Here is a 27,427-nt window from a genome sequence, read left to right on the forward strand (position 1 = left end):
ATGAAACTGAGGCCAGATGTATAAATTGTATGTACAGATGTCAATCACAATACACAGATGTGGGTTCGAGTCCGACGTTGTTGATCATCGTTGGTTTTCGTTGTCATCTGTACATACAATTTATAGATTGTATGGAAAAAATTGTTTATAGTACGGATTCCAGCAGGTATCCATAAAAAGAAATTTCCCGAATGAATCATTCAGTCAACAGTTACTGATAATGATAACACTGTTTAGTCTTGGCTGATTAAAATTTTTGGCTCTTGATAGCGACATATGAAGTTACAATTTGGTTGTTGTAGTTGTGTTTCGATTATCTCCATAATTTTACGTCGTATTCAAACTATGTTTCCTCCGCCAGAATACGAGAATCAAATAAAAATATCATACGAGAGCGAAGAGGATCTCCCGCGCATACCAGTGAACGACTATCCCAGTCCCGTCGGCGGTTATGTGAACGCCCACATGTGAGTTATATTACCAACACCATAAGGTTACTTTTACAATAACACTTGTGTCGAATTATATAAAATTTCAAATAAATCAACAGGTCCTAAAAATTTTGTACGATGCTTTATGTTTTGTTTTGACTATATTCTAGAGATGCCACGAATATTCGGCAACTATTCGGTATTCGGCCACTTTGCCGAATATTCGGTATTCGGCCGAATGTTTCCTACTATTCGGCCGAATACCGAATATCTGTTAATCGGGGTATCTCTACTATATTCCGTTACCGTTTTAGGTGGCGTTGGCTACCGTTTTAAGCAAATTTTGTATACGTCGACACATTTGTGTAAACATTTGATTTGACGATTGGCCTGATACTTAAAATATGTAAAGATTATTGCGTTTCCATATTCAAGTCAGTTGAAAACAATGAAAACATAAACATGAAGTACTACTTTTTTATCAATTGGGGGCATTTCGTCAATAAAAATGTTTTGAACTCATACTGGGATGGTTTGAATATCAGTGTGTATCTGTATTCTGTATTTTACAATTGTTACAATTGTCTAAGACATATATTACAAATACATAATGTGGCTTCATGATATAATCGTTAAATATATGTAAAATATATGTATCATTCTAACAATTGTGTACGATTTGCAAACAATCAACAAATTGTGGTTACGTTATCTTATCAATATACTATACAAACAAATATAGTACTTATAACAGATTATATCATGAAGCAAGCATTTAGAATTAGACCAAGCTAAGCTGGCAGCGATTTTATGCCACAGACTGTGCAAGTGTTTTTTAAACGTCATAATCATAATTTCATAGAAGTTTATCGTTTAATCTAACACTTGCACGGTCTGTGCTATCGAAATCGCTGCCAACTTAGCTTGGTATAATCTAACTCTAGTAGTAAATTGAAATATTTGGTAGAAAATAAACTTAAAAGGTGGCGGTACGCAGGAATTAAAGGTTGCAGGATTTTTGGATACTAAAACTTGATGTTTATAAAGTTTGTTTGTTGTTTGTAAGCAATAAACAATACAAAACATAAAGTGCTATATATTATCGGGTTATGGTACACTGGTGTCTTTTGGGCTGTTCTATTTTCTTTGCTTTTTTGTAACATACTTAGGTTCTTTCTTCATTCCATTACGTTCATTTCCAACATTAAAAAACGAACTACATAAAAGTCGTTTAATTAAATTAGAAAAAGTATCTCCACAAATTATGCGTCAAAAAGATGGTCCCTTTGAACCTTAAACGTCCATTGAATTGTGCAGGCTCGCTTAACTAGACGACATTTTACTTACACAACCTCGTACCGAATATAATAATCCCATTCAAAAATACAGTTTACAATCCATAAAATAAAGCTCAATTTTCAACGACACGCGTCTAAAAATATGAGTTGAAGAAGATCAGTTTCGCGGTTGCCTTAAGCGGCCGCCGAGGGAGCTGTACGTAAAGGAATCCTTCAAGATCGCGTTAATTGGAGTGCGATCTCAATTACGACACACGACGTGACACCTTTGATCCCGATTGTACTAAGAATGCTCTTTCTGTGTCACACTTTGATTATAGTCGGGACTTTTTGTCGTCATGGGTGCAGAGAAAGGGGCTTTGCAAGGCGTGTGTTTTGAAATTGCAGCTATATCCGATTCCAAGGCCAATCCGTATTCAGATGAACAGTTTTGCACACTAATTATAAATGCTAATTGAAAAAATACAGCACATGATTACGTACAGAGTGATTAAGTTCACTGTAATACGAAATCTTCATATAATTGTCACTGCTCAAATAAAATTTAACGCACCATACAAACAAACGACACAAGAGCATTGTATAACTTTTTAACTCACGCTACTCCGATTATGCACTCATTAACGTAAATTATAACAACAAAAATCCAACATTCCCTTTAAACAAATTCATGTAAGCGGACAAAAAAGCGCGAAACAAAAAACTGTCAATGCAACCTCATTAAAATCTTCCGTGCCTTTGATTTTGTCTCGCAAACGGTCAGGTGAGAGCCCCCAAGACTTGCCGACATCTTTTCAAAGCGCCTCGCTACCGCTGGGATGAGCACAGATAAATAGCACAAAAAGTGCACGAAAAGAAATTTAATTCGACGCAGTATTTTGCATTAATAGATGTAGATGAGAACGTACTGTTTACACTTTGGCGGCGCTTGTCCTTAAACAAATTCTATAAAATTATGATAATATTCAGTGATTTTTAAAGATATGCACTCAATCCATTTTAACTTTTTCAGGATTAGGGTTCTTCCAAAGCTTGGCACTAACCCCAATGCTTCTACTAACAAATCTTTAAAAAAACGAGTCTTTAACACTTCATCTTCATTAAAATCTAGTGTGCCACCATTTAAACGTGCATCAACCAAAATAATTAAAATCACTGCTGAAGTTGGTTCTCCTGAAAAGGAAGCAAACGTACCAGATAGTCCTGGAATACAGCCTGACTATGTTAATTACGAAGATATGATGCCAGAAGATACTGAAGCGATACAAAATGTACCTGCTAATGACGAAATATATGGAAATATACCAAGCGTTAACTCAACTATGGACAAAGAAGCAGATTACAATATTCCTGGTTCGCAGAATAGCTTGAAAAAGAAACCAAAGCCACCTCCTAAACCGCTTAACCAGGTGCATAAACAAACGCTTACTTTTGGTAGTGAATTGGTTCAAAAGATAGATTTAAGAAATTCTAATAAACAAGAGCATAAAGAGGGGGTATCGCAAGTTGACGGTAATATTCAATCTATTGATGATGATTGCGTTATCTATGGTAATTTGCCGGACGATGAAAAAGTCAAGCGAAATGGCGACGCTGACTCAAAAGCGGAAAGTACTTATGTCTTGATGGCTTACAAGAAGCATTTAAACAGGCTGTCTGTACCAAATTACGTGGAAATGGCGGGCAATAATGGCGGTACTGCAGATATTTACAGTGAATATATTAGTATGGACGAAAACGGAGTAAAGAAACGATTCTCCCTCTCTGATTCGAAACAATACGTAATGATGAAAGGTAATCAGAACTCCAATCAAGAAGCTGTGGATTCAGATAGCGATTACATTCCTATGGGAAAAGAAAAAGCAAAGAAAACCTTCTCCCTCGTAGAAATAAAAAAACCCGTTGGACATTGTTTAGGTGTTCATACGAAAGGAGAAAAGGGTTGCATTTATAACCCCGATGATTACGAGTATCAATACGTCTTAAAGCCCAGGGTCAGCAAAGGCGATGTGTCACCTTTTATAAAAAAGAAAGCGAAAGTTGGTGATATGCCTTGCTATTGCCATGAGGAAGCAGCAAAAAATAAAGGGCAGGAAATATATTACAGTTGTGAGGAAATGTATGTCATCGTTGACAAAAATAAGATTTACAATTCCTTAAGCGATGTTTCTGTACGCAATGAAAATAATCAAGCTCCTGACATACCTACAAAGTTAGATTTAACAAAGGAGGAAAAACAATTCGAACCATTTAATAATACGCCAGGTACATCGACATCTAGTGATGATAATACACGAACTCTTCCACGACTAAAACGATTTTCTTCGGTCTTTAAGAAAAAAATCGAACAAGCAAAGCAATTTATGATTGACTGGTAACTATGTCATCAATCATATTACATCATGTCACGTCGAATCATAAAATTCTTCATTTTCGGCGATTTCATTTTTCATAACATAATCTATATTAATGTCAGGATGCGTTTGGTGGTGGCATACTATCTAACACATGCTCAAAATATAATATCCTTTATAGTTTAGAATGTAAGTAGTAATGTATTTTTACTTTTATTGTTTGCTTTATATGTGTTTACAGGAAAGCCCCAGAGACCCCGAAAAATACTAACTTTAACCTAAGCTTGTCTCAGTCTTCATCTTCTTTAACAAAGAATCCTCAAAGTTTTGTCAAAAAGCTTGCTTCGAAATGCTTGGGGCTTAAAGCAAAGTTTAATTCGGCTCCTAACATTTCTAACAGTTTAGCGTTGGATTCGGATGTTTCTGCTAAATCGCCAAACCCTGATCATAAAAGCATCACAAACACATTGTCAATTGGAAATAGTAAATTTTTCAACAAGATACTGTCCAAAAAAGAAGAATCTGGTGAAATTAATTGTAATGACGAATTTGACACTATTTCATTGGATCGACTAGGATCTTTAAATAGGGATTCATCGGTTAACAGAAGCAATCGTAGCTGTCCTGGGTTTAAGACTTCTTTACCGAATATTTCTGAAAACGCTGAACTCAGTGATTCAGAGTCTGTAGTAATTACTGAAATTGACTGTGATACTTCACGGCGGCCTAAAGAAGCCATTAATTTACACACAAAACTTACTATATTCGAGCCTAGGGATCGTCTCAGTACGAATAATGAGGCTGAAACAAACAACGATTCTGTTGATCTAGTTAATGAATGTTACGAACAATGTAAATTCGCAGAGAGTGAAATAGAAAAGGATAAAGAAAGCAATAACAATTTACCTAAACCATTGCCACGAGCCAATGTGGCGGTACATTCTAGTGAAGACGACCTCATTTATGAAAATGTTACTACGCTTAATAAGCGCGGACCACCTACACCGGCTGTGAGAAATAACGTGCCGTCGAAAATGCTTTTAGATGAAGTGCAACGTAAAGCGTTGTATGAAAATATATCAGTTTTAAAAGAAAAAGTACAAGATGAATCGCCATCTAATACTAACGTTATCCCTCAAGAAAAAATAATACAAAGCAAAATGGAGATGCTACCTATAAGTAGATCTTCTACCCCGTCATCTTCATCTGATTCTATGGAAGACGAATCTAATCTTGAAGATATACTGCTTTCTCAAAAATCTAAATCGTTTCGACGAATTGAAAAGATTACATCGTATACGAGTAAAAGTGAAATCAGTAGGACTCAATCGAATGCGTCTGATTTCTCTGAATTAACGGAAGCCAGTGCCATCGAAAATGTAGATTGTAGCGAAGAAATATATACAACAATGAGTGGGACATTACCTAATAAATCAAAAATAGACTCAGAAAAGAAGAAGAAAGTACTGTTTAGACATAAAACATTCACAAATATTGAAGTAGATAGAAATTCTGCAAATTTAAATTCGTCAATGCCTTTCGACCATAACGACTTTAATTTTATGAAGGAAACTTTAGCTAATTATCATATAAGAGGCACTGGTCATTGCATTCATAAAGCACCAACTGTTGAAGAATTTATTTATATCTTCAATAGAGAGACTCTTTACACAGACACTCCTCCGTTCACTTTGATGCCCAATGACAGTAAAAGGGACAGCTATTTTGAAACGGCTATCTGCTTTTGTAGGCCAAAAGTTCCAAAGTATCACAAAAGTGCTGAAGATTTATTACAGCTACCGTTTGATTTACCAGAAGAAAATAAAGTGACTATCGATATTGACGCTCTACGGGCTAGAAATGAAATAGTTTCTACGTCATTTCGTTGTTTTTGTGATTCCGGAGAATGCACTTTTCACACTAAAAGACGTGAGTCGATAAACGATCTGATTGTAAAGTTTTCAGCGGTAAAGAAAAGTATATCGACACCCGATATCACGCTAGATACTTCTTTTTCGGCAGTAAATAGAAGTAGTTCTATGAGAAATCCATCAGCTAAGTCCAAAACAGAAAATCATTACGCAGTAACAAATATAGAAGACATCGTGTTAAGAAATAAAAAAATAGAAACCTCAAATCCTGAAAGTCCCATCTATACGGTTATGTCGCAACCTTCTACAATTTCGTCTTCTGTCGGACAATATTCTATTAAAGACATAGCTGATGTAATTTCAATTAATAGTCATTCTGAATCATCCGACGCTTCCCCTGTATGTGCTTTAAATTCTGCTCATTTACCGCTGCGCAAATCGACATCATCGGAATACTCAGACCGTTGGACATTAGCCTCATCCAATTCAAACACGACTGTCCAATCTGATACATCGTTCAAAACTTGCTTTGAAGATCCTGAAGAGGATTCTGACGATGGCACATTGCATTCCGACGAAGACTCATCAGACGCCGAAACCATTAAATCTGATGTTAGTACAGCTAAAAGACCGTGGGTTCACAGTGACTCTTTCAACTTCGGTCAGAGCGGTCCTAAGATCCAAAACTACGCTATTTTGGAAGAGGATTCAAACTCCGACGACTCGTTGAAGTTTGAATCGTCTAAGATCGAGAGTGGTATTAGCGTAGGAGGGTCTGAGAGTAGTTCGTCGGGGTGCGATGAGGACAGTGGTATTCCGGGGGTGGGCGGTGCGTCTGGTGTGGCTTCGCTTGAGCGGGACGCGGGATCGGTGGGTGTTCGCAGCGGGTCGGGGCGGCGGCGCTGGGACGAGGCAGAGGGCACGAGCGAAGGCGACGCGCTCAGCATCTCCAGTGCGGCGTCTAGCTGCGCGCCGCACCATCTGGCGCATCATCACGACTACAGCAAAGTTTCGGTGAGTACCTACATGAACACTGAATACAAAAGATATGGTCAATGTGGAGAAGACCGTCTATTACGTAAGACCGTCTACAAGCTGTTTCGTCGCTTCCGATTCTTGCATTTGTGCACTTACTTACTTCACATACTCCCTATGACGGTATTTCCAACCAAAAATGTTATATGTATGTCAGTCATTTCCACAATTACCTTATCTGTCTTATTGGCTTTGAACCAAGAACCGATAATATCGGTACAATATTTACTGTCATTATATTGGCCTAAGTATTCAAAGCAAGGGGATTGTTGTTCCCGCGGCCACGATCGTGGGAAGCATTTCTTAATTAGTGACAACAGCCCATTACAATTTTATTAACAGTCGCAAGGCACTATTAAACACGAAAGGAACACTTCCTGATGAAAGGCGTTACAAATACAGTGGGATTGGCCGGTCTAAGTATTTTACACATAGCGCCAGCGTAGACTTTACCTCTCAATCCTACTAATAGTGTAATTTTTTTTGGATTTTAGGACCCAGGTTCGTCGATATTTAGTTTTTTTAGTAGGTGCGTAGGATACCTAATCGTACACATGCCTATCCAAATGCGAATAGTTTTTAAAACCTTACAATGACATACTATCTAAACATTTTTTTAAGACGAAATAAACAAAGATTCGCTTCTTTTTCTACCATAATATATGTCTGTTTGGATTTGATACTGATACGCCCGATTTTCACATTTTTAACAATTCTGTGATACCATCATCAGTCATCATATCTATTATACGCATGAGATCCTAATTTACCTAGACCTGTAACTAACCCTTTTTCTGAAAATAAATATGAATATGAATATATATATATTTAATTGTTTAAAATTGTCCTACAACACTATACATTTATTAAAGCTATAAGTTATTTTTATTTTATGTACTCCTGGCGTGTAATTAGCTTTATCAATAAAATATGAATTACATGAATTAAAGTAGAGTTTTTTTAAATAATAAAAAACACAGCTCATTTTAACACTCTTAGCACCTTATCATGAAAATATGTTAATATTGCGTTTGTGACCCTATTATTTCCTCTAACACAAGTTGATTACGGTATTTCCTTCCGTGTCACTCGTCGCCGCACCTTGCCTCACGCGATTCGTGAATTCTACTAATTTAATCATGTTGACACGTCATTTGATTAGCTTCATAATTTGTTTTAGGCCAAACGTTTTATTTAATAGGACGTTGGTTTAGAAAAAAAGAATACTAACCTAGCCAGTAATTAACACTTAGATATGAGATGTGTTTTTGGAAGTCTTGCCGTTCGATAAAAGCAAAAAGCCAAATAAATAAAGTATTATATACTCAGCCTAAAATCGGCCTCGTCGCAGTTTTGGAACGTCCCATCTCCACCACCTAATGTATATTATTATCTAACGTTTCCTTGCTGCTATTTAATTTGACGTATACTTTTATATCCATAAACAAATAAAACTATAAGTAGAACAGTCGAAAATGTTTAATGTCAATAAATCGATGAGTAATTTAATTTCCTAAACAAAACCATAAAATAATCGTGAGTCGTAATGTTGGTTAAATCGTACACGTGGCTTTTCAGAGCAGATTTGGCAGTTTGATTATTTCAGATTTTCGTTTTAATGAAATAGTTCTATTTATCATTTGAATATGCTCAATACTTTAACGTGCATTTTTTTGGCTGTATTCTTGAATATAGGAAGAAGGAATATTTCGAAATATGTATTAGGTATCGTATTTGCTTATTGATCCAAATAAAAACAAAAATCTTCTCTGCAATACTCAATAAGTACGTATTTTGCTTTTGTGTAGTCACACATAAGTAATATGAGTAGTATTACCTCCAACAATTTCAAATTATTGTGAAACTACAAACATGTAGGTATGTATGTGTAAGTCGTCAGAAAAAATTACAACTCAGCAGAAAACATTACGAGTCAAAGCAGAAAAATAACCTGCTTTACGAGTAATATTCAATGATACTTTACGTTAACGCCAAATTTTTCTTTCAACGTGTTTGCAATCTATCAGCTCACAATTAATAGCGGCTCGCAAGACAAGAGAAAATGCTCAAACTCTATTTACAGTACATGTGGCCCTATTTTCCCGCACTAGTGCGTAAAATAGCACTTTTCGTGTGTATGTCAAAAGTTTAAAGGGCCATATGTACTGTAAAACGTTGTACGATACACGTGCGAATAGGTAATTTGCAACTCGTGTCGATTTAAAACACTCCCTTCGGTCGTGTTTTAATTTATCACCACTCGTTTCAAATTTCCTCTTCCGCACTTGTATCGTAAATAACTATTACCGTAAACAAAATACCTAAAGCCTATCTTTTTATTCGGTAGAATAAAATGACATTTCATGCTATGAAATGACATTTTATGTTCATACTAGGAAATGTCATTTTAGTCTAAGGAATAAAAAAATAGGCTTTAATTGTTTCAAATAAAACAATGAACGACGATTTTAATTGTTATCAATTCACAATGACACCGGCTTTTTAGATTACAAGAGATACTCGATCGGCGATAACAAGTCACATTTCCCATGGATCACAAAAATATGTCGCAAACAGTCTCAGATAAGACAAAAATATCTCACACAATGATAATACATGATCTCTAATTAACACCGTGTTATCCACATGCGCGGGAGTGGCAAGAAGTAACAAATTAGGTGGCAGTAGCGTCTTAGCGCGCGCCCCGCGCTTGCGTCCCGCGATCTAACGCTCGATCCGATAGCGAAATCGCGATTTTAGATCGCGCGATATGATATTTGTGTTGATCGGTAATTATAGGATTTTTGAATAGTTGAAATACCGATTAATGGAGTGTGTTTTTGTTGTGTTTGTTATTGTTAAGATCGATCGGTGTTATAGTGCGTTGAACTTAATCCGGGAATGTGTTTTGGTGATTTGATAATCGATTGTTAGTAGTGATGTGGTTTTGTTTTGGCAGTGTTTGTGTGTTAGTGACTGGAGAATGGTTATTTACGTAGTTTAAGTAAGTTGGACTTATTTTGTTGTTTTTGCGGGATGACCCAAAAACGTTGACTAATATATTTTAGGAATACTTTTGTATTTTTCTGAGACGTCTTTTACATGCCTGTCATTAAATTTTAAACTACAATAATTTCATATCGTCCTTGCTAAAACAAAACATATTATACTCTTTTACCTTTGATAATACTCAAAACTTTGTTAAAATTATCAACAATATGACGCAGTCAAAAAATTTACAATGTATTTTTGGGCCATTTTGTAGAAAGAGTACCTAACCTACCAGTTTGGGCATTTATTTCATGATATAACTATGATATAATATGATATGACTATTGTGCCTTATAAATCTAATAGTTTAAATAACTCCTGGCAGTATTTCTCATCTGGCTCATTTTAAATAACCTATAGGCTTTACTCGTTAAGTACATATTATTTACCTACAGTATTCATCAAAACATATCACAGATCTATTCAAAACAAACTAAATAAAACTAAATTATAAACCATATCCGCTTTCATTTCACCCGCGTAGTTAAAAGTTTGACCCTCCTGTTTTACAATTAGCCATATATTCGCGTTTGATATACTATACGGGACCGAAGTGGGTCAAGGGTCCCATCACCCAATTTCGTTTCGTAATTTTATAATGCTCTCGCGTTACACAAATATCTTAGGGTGCAAAGACTAAACTATGGGTAGAAGGCAATGATTTATTTATAACCCAAGATAGACTATGGGTGTTCCAAAATTGAAGAGCTTATTACCTTGTACAGGCGTGGCTCACGCCGCGATTTCGTCGCTTTGCAACAGGTAGCTAAATGTACATCCATTCCACACCAATTTTGGTGGCTAGCCATAAGCCGCGCGTGGCGCTGTCGCCACCTAGCGGCCATATCTTTCCTGACCGTAACAGACGTTTTATGTTAGAGAGTGAGTCTTCTGTACCGTACCTAGTACTATTATTTATTCTGTGCCTTGTGACACATTGTACAAGTTGCCTTAGTCGCACCTGGGCAAGCCAGAAATGTGCACGTGCTAACTAACCGCTCACCGAAAGAGAAAGAGACAAGCCATGTTTAGCAACGAGTATGACAAAGATGAATGGAATGCGAAAATTAATAATAAAATATCAGATTGCTTCGTAGGTAATATAAATAAATATGAAAGTATTTTTTGTGCTCCTTATGTATTAGCTAGTATAACTTATCTATAGTTAAGTATATAATATCATTGGTCGAAGGTACAACTATTAAGGTTTGGACTGTCGGTTGACAGTATTTAATCAGTAATTTATGGTTTTCATAGGTTCAAAAAGTGGTTCATTAGAATAATACAAGTAACGAGCTACGAATATGAAGCTTGCAACTTAACTATGCATAACTTATCCAAATATCCATTTAATTATAGTGTTAGTGATGTTGTTTTGTTTATGTGTTAACAACTTTTATCCATTTTAGTCAAAAAGTCGCATTTCCTCCAACTTGCGAAATGTTTCTTTAGACATCTACATAATTTATGCTAATGCCCACAGAATGTGAAGCGATCACGATTATTAAACGAATGAAAAACGATACAGAGACAAAGATAAGGAATTAGCATGAGATAAATTATGATCGGACACGTACTGTATTAACTACATTTGAAAATAATTTATACTATTTAATATAATTTAAATATATATTACATCAAACATCACATAAGCACTTCATACTTTAGCAACACTGACACTACTGCAAAAAGCTACAGTAACTGTTGCTACAGTAAAAAATTCTTCTAGTTTAGTAGATATTTGCCATTTGAAAAATGGCCACGCTTTCGAAGTTACCCGAATGCACCTCACGTTATTGTGGGAAACCAACGTTACAATACGTAGAAAGTTGGTAAGGGAAAGCATGGGAAGAAAATAAAGAAAATATTCGTGTAAGACAGCAAAGTGTATAATTTCTTTGACATTTTTGCTAGCTGTAATATGTCACTAATATTAGTGACATACTACAGCTAGCGAAAACTGACATTATTGACATATGTCAGTAGTGTCAGTAAGATCGAGATGCATAGAAAGCAAGCTACGTAGCTTGCTAACGTCTACGTAGACGTTAGCATATGTGTCAATGTTGACACAGTGACTCGTGGTGCGGGTACTGCTTTAGTTAAGAGCTTGGTAAATCATCTTTGGTTCATTTAAGCATGTAATACACACAAACACACAAAATCAATCGATTGAAACTGAAAATAAATTGTCAATAAGCCAAAATAATTGCGAACAACAACATTTTTCACAATTACTTCCTGTTCTTTCTACCTTTTTATTCTTTTATTCTTTGACATCGCTAAACGTCCAGAATCCACGGAAATAGCATCAGATGAACTGACGTTTGGCCGCCGGCCAGTTTACAAATACTTTTTCGTGTTGCTCTTGCACAACAACGACTCACTGTGCGCTTCTATTACCATACCCATAAGGCCTATTTTTGATCGGCATATAACTGGATGACTAGCCAAGGTGGCAATCGTTTGTGCTACGACAACGAAACGCTTTGTGTCTCTCTCTGCCCGATTCGAACTTTAAGATACGTCAATTAATAGATCTAGAAACAATATGAATTAGATGTGTCAGTGTCAAAAGTGACGTTTTTGTTTCAAGAAACGTCACATTTGACACTGACAATATCTAGTCCACATATTCAATTACACAAACGGGTCTACCGCGATATAATTTCATTGTTTTTACCTTTAATTCCGACGTTTCAGCTGAGTTGCACCAGCTGTGGTCACGGAAAGATATGTGTACAAAACGCGAGAGTTTAAAGTGTTATAATATCTAGTCCATATCGTTTCGAGATCTATTAACTGACGTATCTTAAAGTTCGAATCGGGGCCTCTATCACTCATTCTAATTAGTGCGACAGTGACAATTGCGTTTCTTTCGCTACGGAGCGTAAACGATTGGCATGATGGCTACGCACAGTGGTTAGAAGGGTATGCCAAAATTTTCTTTCAACGGGTTGATAAATGGACGGATTGTTTGGTTCCATTTCTTAATGAGTTGAGATAATGAATGGGTCGCGTCTTACAACTGTTTTTTCTAGGTTTTTCCTCGAAATGACGTATTTTTGAAAAGCCATCCAGACACGTTTTTCGACTGTTTTGTAATTTTTTTTCACAAAAATTTTCGCCAGTAACATCAACAGCAACTTACGCAAGCTCGTTCCTGTCCAACGTGGCATACCAAAAACTACCTTATACCGTGAGTGTAAAGTTCAATTTGGGGCTAAAAGGAGCGTTAAAGAAGAGTTTTCTGTAGTTATAAGTTCACATCTGCTTCGATGTAGGCGATGCTGTAGCAAAAATTGTGATATAAGATTGGAGAAAAAAGAACTTGATCTGAAATTTGGAATCCTTGATAGTAGAAGAAATCTAGGTCTAAATGCGGAAGCTTAGGTCTATTTAAAATCCATTAATTGACGCAGTAAATCAAGAATCCGTCTACGCTAACTTTGCACCGAATTAAACTTAACAGAATGAGGGAATATAATAAAAATATTTTCGTAGAAATTTGACATTGCCATACTTTGTCTTTGCAAATGCTATGCAGAGTTAGTTTAGTTCTACTCTATAGGTACAGTCCTCATCAGATATATCGGAGCGGCCAAGGTGTTCACCAATATCTGAACACGCACTGTAACGCCTAGGCAATAGAGGCGCGTCCAGATATTTGTAAGCATCTTGGCCGCTCTGATATATCTGATGACGACTGTACAAATTTAAAGTCTTCTTCAAATTTAACTTCTTCTTCTTCCTTGCGTTATCCCGGCATTTTTGCCACGGCTCATGGGAGCCTGGGGTCAGCTTGACAACTAATCCCATGATTTGATGTAGGTAAGTACTTTACGAAAGTTTTTACGAAAGCGACTGCCATCTGACCTTCCAACCCAGAGGGGAAACTAGGCCTTATTAGGCTTAGTCCGGTTTCCTCACGATGATTTCCTTCACCAAAAACCAACTGGTAAATATCGAACGATATTTCGTACATATTAAGCCCCGAAAAACTCATTGGTACAGTCAACAACAGAGCTATGAATACAGGCAAAGTGCCAAAAATATGTATACACGACCTTAATGTACAGGCAATAAAGTACTGTATACATATTTTGACACTTTGCCTGTATTCATAGCTCTGTTGTTGACTGTACGAGCCCGGGGTTACAAATTTAAAGTCAACTACACTCCATATTCTTTCGCAACGCGCATACATCAAAACTGACAGACGTACATATTTAATCTTTCAAAACAACAATTAGCCGATTTCCGTTTACTGTAATTACAGGCGTTTTACACGTCACACTATTATTAGGTTACTTCGTTACGTTGCAACACCACACACACATGTTTTGAAGCAGATGTGAACTCATAACTAGGGAAAACTCTTTTTTAACGCCCGTTTTAACCCGAAATTGAACTTTACACTCACGGTATAAGGTAGGTTTTGGTATGCCACGTTAGATAGAAACGAGCTTGCGTAAGTTGCTGTGGGTGTTTTGTCAGAAATCTTCCTGAAAATATGTTGGGCAGTGGGACGCAATTGTTTACATTCTCAAATTTTGACATCTTTCAACACCTTACTCAATATAGGTACAGTCAGTTTAGTATTCAGGGCAGTGACATGTTTAATTCAACCGACTTTATAGTGACCAGTTTTTAAAATATCTAAAGCGTGGGAAGAGCTTTGAAGTAACATTTGGACACCTTAAAAATTACAAATTTACCTTAAAATTTTAAAGCGCATTACGATGTAAAAATGTAGATACTCCGATTCAGACTCTATTATATTTTATAATAATACTATGGAGAAAATTAAATTACCTGTCATTACCTTAATTAGCTTTTATACATTACGCTTATAAGTTTTACTTACGTAAGTAGGGTCACAGCTATACTACGGAATGAGAGACGAATATCAAATATCTCACAACAAATAGCTTTGTCCCTACTTACGTAAGTAAAACTTACAAGTGTATCTTAGGCCTAATATGTACTGCGACTACTTATGCATACGTCCATTCGAATTCTCTCGTAACATTACATTGTTTGAACACTGTTAGACTGTTTGCGGTATATGCACTTCGGTAAACAAACCCAGTGACTCAACATAAAAGTCACTTTATCCTCATCGAACGCGTATGCCAGCCATTTGAAACTTCCCGCTTATCGTAATAAATCCGATTCACCATGCTTAATTAGCCTAAACGATTTTAATGGCTACTTGGCGCCACTCAAATAAATTAAAAAGTTATATGTGCTTTAACTACTCTTGCTATTCCAAACTTTCATATTACCATCGCTAACACCGTTAATTGACAGTTCGTAAACCTTATTACAAAAGGCATAAAGTCCACCGATGGATACTTAAGAGTGTTGCTGTTTGAACGCTTAAAACATAATTCCTTTATTGCGATATGGGCGTATCTAATTTGAAACTTCACGTAGTTACAACCTTTTCATTGTAAGGATAGGCGCAGTTGATTTATATCTGATACTTTGTTCCCTTTGATGTGATTTGTTCTTAATGTGGTTCGAAGAATGCATGCTGGTAAAAGGGTTTTCTTGAAAATTTGGAAATTAGCCGTGCAAGATATATTTCTAAACGAAAAAAAGCATTTAAGATTAGAAATTAAAGACACGTAATGTAAAAAAGCGTCTTATTGACCAAGCGACAGCGAAACATGAGCTAAGCATCTCAGCTTGGACAAAAATCATTTCTTATATCCTCTAGCGGCCCATACGTCAAGCTTTGCCAAGCAAAATGAAATTTTATTTTGTCAACACAAAGTTCAAATTAGAATGGAACGCGAGACCTTTTTATAGCTCTCTGGGCGGCTAGAGGTTATTGCAGTATTTGCAGTTCCTCTCTTCTCTACATGTGGCACTTCTCAATCAATTCTCGAGAAATTTCGAGTAGGTATAATAATATAATGGGATTTTTGTCGAATCAGTCTATGGAAATATTTTAAAATGACAGAGTCATGAGGGTTTGCGAGATCTATGACCGATCTGCCCTAATTACGGCACATAACATATTCTAAGATACGCTGTTTTACCGTAACTTGTTGTACATGTAACGCGTTGTACATCACTTTCCATCTTAGAGAATGCTGTGTCACCGTACCATTATCTACTAGCCTACAAATTTGCTAAGGCCTGATAGCCTCGGCTTTTAACACTCATTATATGACCGCTAATAATTATGCCTTTGGTACTCAAGTACTGGCCGCTGTACAGGCCGTGTAGCCAAGATGCCGATCGCTTACGCTCCGTAGCGACCGAAACACAACTGTCACTGTCGCACTAATATGGAAGAGTGATAGAGAGACATAATGTTTTTCGTTGTCGAAGCGATAGCGATTATAACCTTGGCTAGGCCGGCAGTTCCCTTCTTACTGCAAAGTGCGGTGTCACAGTGCCATTATCTCTACAAATCGGCTCAGGCCTGATAGGCTCGGCTTTAATGCATCCCATTCAGTGACCGGCTGTCGCCAATCTACGCCTCATCCGCGCTTCTCTATTGGATTACTTGTCCACTTTGCTTGCTTGTGGTCTAAACTACACGCGGATGCCACAGCACTCTTGTCTCCCTTTACCCACTTGGAAATATATCCCGGCTTATGCGCTGTTCTAAAGATACAGAGTATAGTACCTATCCTACGTCGTCATCGGTATGCTTGTGTGTGACGATCAGAGTGCCCCCCCGACCAAAAACCCCGAAAAGACTCCGAAGACCACGGGGACAACGCCGTCCTCGAAACGTCGGAGGTAAATCTTAAAACTTAAATACGCGATTAAGTCCCGTTGCCCAGTTTGATAATGTTTAATAATCGTGAAAGTTTAGGTATGATATATTCCAAGTATTTTCCAACTTATGTATGAAACCTGTTTACAAAGAGTCGTGTGTTTGTATTAATTTTGTTAGGTGGACACTAAGGCGACTATTGTGAATTGGGCGTGAACTATCACTTTCTGATTGGCATAAATCATAAACAAATTTTAAATCAGAAAGCCCGTGTGTGTGTGTTCAGAAAGTACTTACCTACTTCTAATTATAGAATTAGAAATACACTTCTTACTATTTGCCTACAGAAATACACTCGAAAGCAATAAAAACAGGTGATTATCTATAAAAATACCCATTTCAGTTTCCATTCCTCCTAAAGTTCACAAGGCTTTCCCCGACTGCAAACGTCTAGCTACAGCTTGGCAAAAAAGAGTAGAAATTAAAAAGTGGCAACACAGTAGTGTTGTCCCGTTTTCTTATATTAATTGGGTTGAAAGGGATGACACTATAGTGTTGCCACTTTTTAATTTCTACTCTTTTTTGCCAAGCTGTACTGTAACTTTGGACCACCGGCTAACCAACGTCGCTGTATTCAAATACCCTGTTCAATTGCAGCTTAGCTCCAGGAATAGGCATTCCCGTTCTTTCCACCATGCAATTTGATAAGTGCGGGCGATGACACGGGTCGTGTTCTTAATTGAAGTGAAGGCTAAGTTTAAAATTATATTTAGGTTTAAATAAAGACGCTGACAAATTTCTGTAATTGTGCCAATTGCTAAACCATTGAATGGGCAGGTTTAATTTTGATCTACTATAAAATTCAACACAAAAGCTCTGAATGGGGATCGCGTCGGCTTTTTTTTCTGGTCCACTGGTATTTTGAGCCATGGCTCATGATAGAGATACCTAGTTACATAGTGTTTGTCTATTGAAATGTCTGTTTCGGATCATCAATGTTCAAATAGGTGTTGTAAAGAACATTTATGGAATACGATGTCTATTAGCATAGTTTTTGAATTGATATGCTCAACCATACTCGAGTTTATCATTTAACCAATTTTATGTTTTGTAGGTATTATGACTGAAACTATACATTTTCCTCGTTCAGCAACTTTAGAACACTCAGAATTTTACCCTCCACACGATTTTGTAATTTTGTGAACGGACACTTGTTTTGTTGGGTCTTTTTTGATGCGAGTGTGACTACGACCGAATCTGCCTGACGAATCTTGCACGCTTAACTTGGCTCTCTCGAATCAAACTGTTAATCCAAACTGTGGTTTCCAAACTGTTAATGTAGAATTATACCACTTAGTTATACTATTAAGTATTAAGTCGTTATACCTACTATTTAGTATAAAGTTATATTTTTCTTGCCCACAGCCCACGCCGCCTAAGAAACCTCCCCGAAGAAATCTCTCAGTATCTCCCACTCACGCCAACTCGCCCTCCTCCGGGTACAGCTACGAGCTGCGGACCCATGCGAGGAGTCAGGACGACTTGGATGAGATACAGGTATGCTACACACACTACCCTTCACTTAGGGCTCGCCTAAGATACCCTGAAGAAATCTCTCAGTAACTCCCACTCACGCCAACTCGCCCTCCTCCGGGTACAGCTACGAGCTGCGGACCCATGCGAGGAGTCAGGACGACTTGGATGAGATACAGGTAAGCTACACACACTACCCTTCACTTAGGGCTCGCCTAAGATACCCTGAAGAAATCTCTCAGTAACTCCCACTCACGCCAACTCGCCCTCCTCCGGGTACAGCTACGAGCTGCGGACCCATGCGAGGAGTCAGGACGACTTGGATGAGATACGGGTAAGCTACACACACTACCCTTCACTTAGGGCTCGCCTAAGATACCCTGAAGAAATCTCTCAGTAACTCCCACTCACGCCAACTCGCCCTCCTCCGGGTACAGCTACGAGCTGCGGACCCATGCGAGGAGTCAGGACGACTTGGATGAGATACAGGTATGCTACACACACTACCCTTCACTTAGTGCTCGCCTAAGATACCCTGAAGAAATCTCTCAGTATCTCCCACTCACGCCAACTCGCCCTCCTCCGGGTACAGCTACGAGCTGCGGACCCATGCGAGGAGTCAGGATGACTTGGATGAGATACAGGTATGCTACACACACTACCCTTCACTTAGGACTCGCCTAAGAAACCCTGAAGAAATCTCTCAGTATCTCCCACTCACGCCAACTCGCCCTCCTCCGGGTACAGCTACGAGCTGCGGACCCATGCGAGGAGTTATTATGACTTGGATGAGATTGATACACACCTTACACTACTAATTCACCTTAAACTATTAATAAACACACATACACTGATGTTAGTGCTGATACACTATTACAGGAGTATTCAAACTACTCCGCCGGGCCTAGCCCACGTGTCCGCAGAAAAGCGAGAATCAAAGGCAAACTCGTCGATTCTGGCAAGCGATAGAGTGTGGAAATAGTATTTCCTTTTGCAGCACTTTGTCGCTGCAAAAGGCCGCTGTTTTTTAACAGCCGCGGCCTTGAAAAACATGAAAATGACATATGAACAATAAAAAAACTAAAACGTCTATAAACAATTCAATCAATTAACACGAACCTCTTTTGTTACAGGGTGCCAAACATTACCTCAAACACGGTCGATCCGTCGATCAATACGTTGACGGTAAACTCTCCTACCCCGAGTTCGAGGAAAACCATAACTCTCCCCGCGTGGCCCCCGTGCCCAACCCCCGCCCCAGCCTCAAGAACCGCTCACAGCCCGTCGCCATCACTGCTATGTACGAAAACGTCGTCATCAAAGAACAGAACCCTAGAAGAAAACTAAGAAGAAGTTTCGGACCACAGAACGACAACGAAAGAATGGAGGACAGAGTCAGAAAGTACTCCAACCAAGACAGATCTTCGTTAGAGAGTCTTTTAGATGACCAATCGATTAATAGTCCGAGCGACTGTGAGCGGTATTACGATGGGCCGAGGGTGGATATTCCGCTGTCGCCAACGCATTATGAGCAGCCCCCTACGCCTGACCATCCGCCGCCTTCGGCGCGGCAGGCGGAGAACAGCATACATGAAAGGATCAGACCTTTAAGCCAGGTTAGTCCTGATTGCACGTAGTTTTCACACCATTTATATTTGTGTTTGTACCTTATTATTTTTCTGTTATTTATGTTTATGTTGTAGTAGGTTTAGAACTAGTCTCCATGATGCACAGATCACTTTGTAATTTGTAAAAATACTTCCCAGGAAAAGTGAACAGTACAAAAAATAAGGAGTTCGAAACTATTCATAGTTTTACTATTACTTTACCTACATTAAAATTATTTATTGTCGTAAACTTTTTTGTACTAACGCTTTATTTATGTTAAAAGACAATTAGTAACTTAAAAAATGAATTGCATGATGAATATGCATGATCTTTCAACAGTTTTTTGACATTTCCGATATTTCGTCCACTCGAGGACGATGCATCGAAAATGTACGATAAGAAATTACAAATATTTTTCAAACGTTTCAGCTTATTATGGAGGTTGTAGAAGAAATAAGAATTAGAAAAAAATCTCAGGCAGACGAGTTAGGAAATAGATGACATGATTTATAAACCCAGTTCATGCATTTAAAATTGATTTTAAAAGTCCTTCCTGAATTCTGGTGCTTTTATATCAGGTGCTTTTTATTAATTACCTATAAAAATTGTATGATGTTAAATGTGAATGGAAAAGTATTTCTTAGGTGCTATATATTTAGGATTAATTATGATTTTAAGTTTAAAATGTGAAACATGTCAGAATCTATATGTAATCTATAGTTTTGTGCTTATGTTGACGATTTTTTTTTATCTTGTATAAGGAAATAAATTTTAATGATAATTAACTACTTACTACCTACAATATTTATATTGGTTATGCCTTTGGTTTAAGCATTGTGATGTTATAGAAATTAAAAAATATATATCTTTTTATGATTTGAAAATTTTATGAATGAGTCTTCCATATGAAATATTTGATAATATTTGAAATAAACTATCATATTTCATAAATTTCGACATTCATAACGAATTTTATTATAAGATTTTCTATAAGTACCTACATGACAGTATCTTGAATAGTGATAGACTTAAAACGCATATATTCCTACATTTACGTAAATTCGAATTTAAAAAATGCCTTATTCGAGTATTAAAAGAGGTTTTACTTGTTCGTGAAAAACAGACTGAAGTGAAAGTAGTACATACTAACAAAAAAAAACATAGGGTAAACGTAACTTTAATTGGAACAGATAGTTATTTAAGTGCGCAACAACGAGTTTTTGCTTAAGGCGGTTTGTTTCAACCAATCTCTTTCATTCACTCATTATAACACACATTTAAGAATAACATCCCATTTAGTGTTCATACGAGTTCGTATTTCACTAGAAACTATTGAGCTATTATTATTCGTTGTAACAACTACTGATGTTCCGTCGGAAACTTTCCAATTTTCCATTTCCAAAATGAAAGTTTATTTTGTTTGTTTACAAATTATCCTGAAATTTCAGAGAATTTCCTGGATGCTTTCCATCCAAAATGAAAGTTTGTTTAGAAATTATCCTGAAATTTCAGAGAACTTTTTGGAAACTTTCCGCACATCTGTAGTAACAACCTTATTTAAAATGGTTATCAACTGAGTCGTTTACCCTAAATTAAACTATGTCCTATTTTATTGTCCAATTTGTTAATTTATAGCTTGGTCATGTATTATTTTTGTTAATTTGCGATTTTAATAAATTACATAGTCATTTATTTTTTGTTTTATTTTATTATGTTCGCTGAAATCTTCATTCCTACTCACGGAGAGAGCTTTGAACCTGTAAGTATTGTCAGTATTTTTTAATTACATATTAGCAAATAAGTATTAGTTTAAGTTCCCAAAAACAACAACAATTATCAAACTGGGGAAAAGGTGATAGCAATTAGACTTTTCTTATTAATTAGGTAATTGTATATTCCACCTGCAATGTTACATACAATAAGAAAAACTTGAAACTAATGAAACCAGTTGAAAGATTGACTATATCTCAATATTGTTTGGTATGGTAACTATGGTAAGTAAGTAAATATTCTTTATTGCACCAATAATTATACATTTTACATACATGTAAAACTACAAATAAATTTTAATGGAACAATAGAACCCGGTAACAACAGGCGGTCTTATCGCTAAAAAGCGATCTCTTCCAGACAACCTTTGGATAGCAAGAAATATAATATTGGGGACATATATGGTAATATATCTTATGAGACTATCATTTCTGACTTGTATTGCTTTAATTAAATGGGGTTCAAATCCTTAAAACAAACCAGATCGACTGATCATTTGAACTGGATCACGTCTGATGACTTGTCATTTAGCCTATTGGGGAGTATGTCCTTGTCTACGCTATACCCTTCTGTCCCACTCCCAATATTACTCGAATCTCAAATCGGCTTAGTCCCATCTCTACTCCTATACAGGTAATTTCGGGGTCGTGGAGCAAGAGAGCCAGACATCATACAGAATCCAAAGATGAGCCTAATAATGTTGTTAATTATTGTTTATCACCAATAATGATGATTATTTTCTAGATGACAAGTAGGAAAAAACATTTTTGCATACATTTGGTAACGGTACCCTACTCAATGTGACGTCTTGTCGCTTTCCATACAGCGTATGTAAAAAGTCATAGGGTGACCATAATTACTTAGTATAAAATTAATTTTACTTGAAAAATAAGAATAATTAAAGTAATTATCTTTTAATCAAATATGATAATGTGGATCATTTACAGAGTCAGAAAAAGTGGTTCTGGATCACGACCCAGAAATCACCCTGTATAGTAGCGTGACACTAAATTATAAACCTAAATATATTTACGAGTAGGATCCCAGCTTGATTTCGATAAAAAGTTTCTAAGGTATCATTTCCTGCCCTATCGTAGTCACGTTGTAATGGCTGACCGCTCAGAATAAGTTTGGTTTCATTGCACCTAAATAACATAATGGCATTGTCTTTATTTGTCCTAAATTCCAAAACAATCAATGCCTAAATGTCAAATCCTAAAGATCATTTTGCTATAGTTCGTTTTTTTAGCATTAGAAAGAACTCTACAGAAGCAAGCGTGCAGTTTTTATCAGGCTCTTTAATTGTTAATAATTATTGAATTATCTAATGTAGCATGGTCAATACATATAATTTACTTCAAATTATTACTGCTAAAAGTGCCGGATTTAGAACCACAAGCTTACTTCTGCGAAGTTCTTTCTAATGCTAAAAAAAACGGACTAAATGTGTAAAACGAAACTTAAGTGCAATGAAAGCAAAGCGAATAACTGCCAGTCACAGCGGCGTGCAACTGTGCGCCTGAATCGTTTCACGGAGCAATGTGTAAGGCACTCACATTATTGCACCATCGTAGTGTAAGTTCCGAAGTAGCTAACACTATTAGTACCTAAGGGCCCCCCCACATCTAGCGTCTTTCGAGCGTCGGCGTCTGGTCAGCGCTATGGAAAATGACGTCGCTGCGCAGTTGCGTCGACGTTCGGCCATAGAGTTGTAGACGCCGACGCTCGAAAGACGCTAGATGTGGGGGGGCCCTAAATACGACTCCCCAAAATTAGGAGGTACAGTAAGCCGCAATGTGAATCCCCTTTGCATTTCTATGCAAGGGGGTCACTTAACTGTGCAGCTTACCTGTACAGTCAGCAGCAGAAGTAACTAAGCGGGGGAGGTGTTAAAAATCATCTTGACACGCCCTAATTATTCTTTTAACAATAAAGTCGCGATCATTTTAAACACCGGATCGGCTTAGCAACTTCCGCTGCTGATTGTACATAACAACAAGGTTTAAAATGGTCAACTCCGTTGAAAAATGAACGACCCGACCCGAGGGATAGCTTGTGTTTCGATGCTGCTGCGGGCCTAGACAAGATGACAATGGAACAAAGGATATGTAAATGGGATTACGCACAGAGCACACGGAAGTAAAAATAGCGTGGAAATATATAACAATTCTTTTAAAATTACGTCGACAGTGTTTTGTGTGTAGGACTAGAGGCCCTCGAAATACGAAGGTAGAAATTTCTTTATCTGCTCCTCGATTGCTCGAATAGGCAAGTGATAGAAAGGGAGATAATGAAATTTCGGTACCTATAGACAACGTCTCGTTGTTTCTTAACTTAGGGTGCATTACTAGCCAATGAAATTTTGTTAGTTTTAAAACTCATATCCCCTTAACTTCTCTCACTAGAATACAGTATCAGACCAAAGCTTCCCTCCGCAGGAATACAAGCGGCGTTCGATGCTCCGCGAGCTGTTACGCGACTGCCAGACGGACACGGAGCTGCTGCGCGCCATGTCCGTGGCGTCAGTGGCTAGTGGCGCCACCGACCGCAGCAACACCGACTGCGTCGAGGAGTACGTGTGCGACGTGCCTTTTGCAGGTTAGTTTACTATAGTAAGACGGACAGACGGACACGGAGCTGCTGCGCGCCATGTCCGTGGCGTCAGTGGCTAGTGGCGCCACCGACCGCAGCAACACCGACTGCGTCGAGGAGTACGTGTGCGACGTGCCTTTTGCAGGTTAGTTTACCATAGTAGGACAGACAGACGGACACGGAGCTGAGGCGCCATGTCCGTGGCGTCTGTGGCTAGCCACCGGCCGTCAAGGCGTACTTAGATACGTGTGTGACGTACCTTTTGCAGATCAGTCTAGCTTTAAGTAGTAGGTTGCCTCAAGTAAAATCCCGGGGCCTCACATTTTTACTTTTCGCTTTTCTCTACGCTCAAAATTCTTTTTCTCAAAAATGGACGGCAAAGTCGACTTTGCCGTCTAAAAAATAGGTCGCGAAGCGCGTAGTTTATGGTCACTCAAAAATTAAAAAGTTAAAAACATTGCAGTCTCGCTTTTGGGACTGCAATGTTGCATACAAATTCCATTATTTGTCGAGTTCCAAACTTTTTAAAATTTGAAATGGCCATATTAAATGAAGGCACAGGCCCATTAAACAGCCAAACAGATGATTAGTACCACGACTATTTAGTTGTCTCAAATAGGTTGGCGTATTTTTGGCAGAAAAATACACTTCTATTTTTTTATTAAAAAAATAAAAAGGCGGCAAGGGCTTTTTTCTGTGAAAATATATACGTAAGAACATTGGTTTTGTAAAATATTTCAATGATATTTATATTTCTTGCACCATTTTTGAGAAAAGCACTATATATGACTCGGCTGGAAGGCTACTTGCTGGCTTCGGATTCAATTAAACGGACTCCCAAGGTCGTCCGTTTAAAACGAATCCTCAGCCTGCAAGTAGCTACTTCCGAGCCTCGACAATAATGTACTATAGGTATTGTTTAAAAGGCGCCGGCAAAGCTGCGTAATGGCGGCAATGAGAACAGGTAAGACTGAGAAATTCATTATTAAAAACTTGTCTTTTGGAAATTTAAGGACGATCTATGTCTCCCTCAGTCACTCACTTAACTTATTGGGACATATAAATTAAGTGCTTATGAGGAGAGCTATGAAAGGATCGGTGAAAATGCTTCAGACTAAATATTTTCTCACAAGAGAATCAAAATCTATAATTGCCGGCCAATCAATTTCAGATCCATCTCTCCCCATTTCCGTTGTATCATATTTCCGATTGATTATCGAAGTAAACATATTTTTGTACAGTCACCTGCAATAATATGTTACACAACGAAGGCCGCAAAAATATCTGACACGACAGGATCTTATTCGTACTCGTAAAGCCATAATAGCGTGTCGCGTATTTTTCGGTCTTTTAAGAGTAACATATTATTTTATTACAGGTGACTATACAGTGGGTCATTAACGTCAACATGTGCACTAATCAACTGTATCAATTCTTTGTTGAAACAAAACATGCAAAATATACAGGGTGCTTCCTGTAACAGGAGCAATAAATTAAACTAAAGGCTGTAGGTACTCCTCAAACTGACCAACATTTGTTCAGCAAGTTTTAAAAATTATGAATCCTTATTCCTCTTTTTCATACAAAATAAATATTGCCTTCAATGTACGCTGACATCAGTGTGTTTGACGTTACTTGTCACGCTTTTAACATAACAAAATTTGCAATACATTGCGTCTTAGAATGAACTTTAAAGTGTAATAAAAATCAAACCATGAGTTATTTTCAAAAGTTGCTGAATAAATGTTGGTCAGTTGATGAGTACATCCTACCCTACAGTTTAATTTATTGCTCGTGTTACAGAAAACACACTGTATTATGTAACTAAATAAAACTCAAAATTAAGCATTCGCTATAAACGTAGTTACTCTTGCCCGCGTAAAATATTTACCACTGGGGAGGCGAGAATCCATACTTTTTCCCGATTTTTCTGTTTGCGCAGCAAATATGGCAATACGCGCCAGTGGGTTGCCAGACTGCAAACAAAAAATCCCGACCGAAAATCCAGCGGAATATTTTACCGATGTTTGGTAACGTCCTACGATGCTGTAGGTATTTTTGATTCGTGTTGAATTTTATACTTTTATTTAAAAGTTAAAAGTTTGTTAGAAATATTTTTTCTAGCTTTTGTTTTATGCTGTATAGTTTCAATCACTAAATTCACGTGGCAATCTGTACCCTTTTTTTTCTCCTAGTAGGATCGAAAATTCGTGATCCTGAGTAAAAGAAACATTAAGACGAAAGGCGACGACCGCCTGGAAACCGGTTAGCCATACAAACGTGTTCCCCATTTTCCTCTCTGGATATTAACATTGATGAAAATATTTTTACACATTTTATTTATTATTATTTATTACTTATAAAAGTTAGGAGCGAAAAACAGGGATCGTACAATTTTTTAAAAGCTACTAACTCTTATAATAAAGTAAACATCGAATAAAATTAAACGATAGGGCATAGCTATGATTAAAACACATCAAATTGTGTACAAAATATTTTCCATAAATCCATGAAGGAAAATGAGGACTTCGCTTATATCCTGGATAATTGATCGTCCTCTTAAAAATCCCAAATTTGAATGCAAAGTCTAATGTAAAACTGTAAACGAAATATGTTGATATTAAACAACAATAAATATATTTAATATTTAATAATTAATTAAAAATATAGCATAACTAACTGAATTAATATTATGTACCTACATACATTAATACAGAACGGGTTCTCCTGATACAGGTATACATATACTTACAAGGAGGACTCAAAACGAATTGTATTCAAATTGTACTGTTTAACACAATAAACATTTTTTCATTTTTCATTTTCATTTTCATTTCAAATGGCCCACTAACTCGACTACTGCATTATCAGTCCACTGCTAGAAAATCTTATCTTATAGTGCCTCAAAAACCGGGCAAGTGCGAGTCGGACTCGCGCACGAAGGGTTCCGTACCATAATGCAAAAAAAAAAACAAAAAAAAAGCAAAATAAAAAAAACGGTCACCCATCCAAGTACTGACCACTCCCGACGTTGCTTAACTTTGGTCAAAAATCACGTTTGTTGTATGGGAGCCCCATTTATATCTTTATTTTATTCTGTTTTTAGTATTTGTTGTTATAGCGGCAACAGAAAAACATCATCTGT

At 37.2% G+C, this 27,427-nt stretch overlaps 3 protein-coding genes across 3 annotated transcripts in view; all 3 read left to right on the plus strand.

Annotated features, from left to right (window-relative positions):
* Positions 1-18,402, plus strand: part of LOC134670462 (uncharacterized) — a 52,716-nt gene extending 34,314 nt beyond the window's left edge. Inside the window, exons 8-10 of the mRNA XM_063528289.1 lie at positions 362-467; positions 4,325-6,968; positions 18,205-18,402. Coding sequence (XP_063384359.1) covers positions 362-467; positions 4,325-6,968; positions 18,205-18,402 — 2,948 coding nt within the window. The remainder of the gene's footprint in view (positions 1-361; positions 468-4,324; positions 6,969-18,204) is intronic.
* A 294-nt stretch (positions 18,403-18,696) lies between these two features.
* Positions 18,697-24,293, plus strand: LOC134670933 (uncharacterized). The gene is made up of 3 exons (XM_063528767.1): positions 18,697-18,801; positions 19,446-19,928; positions 24,129-24,293. Exons 2-3 carry the CDS (start codon positions 19,611-19,613, stop codon positions 24,291-24,293), a joined length of 483 nt encoding a protein of 160 aa, XP_063384837.1. The 5' UTR covers positions 18,697-18,801; positions 19,446-19,610.
* Positions 24,294-24,312: 19 nt separating this feature from the next.
* Positions 24,313-27,427, plus strand: part of LOC134670905 (ankyrin repeat and SAM domain-containing protein 1A-like) — a 93,459-nt gene continuing 90,344 nt past the window's right edge. The window contains exon 1 of the mRNA XM_063528725.1: positions 24,313-24,427. Within this exon, the coding sequence (XP_063384795.1) occupies positions 24,340-24,427 (88 nt within the window). The 5' untranslated portion in view covers positions 24,313-24,339. The remainder of the gene's footprint in view (positions 24,428-27,427) is intronic.

Source organism: Cydia fagiglandana, chromosome 14, assembly GCF_963556715.1.
Source record: "Cydia fagiglandana chromosome 14, ilCydFagi1.1, whole genome shotgun sequence".
NCBI lineage: Eukaryota > Metazoa > Arthropoda > Insecta > Lepidoptera > Tortricidae > Cydia > Cydia fagiglandana.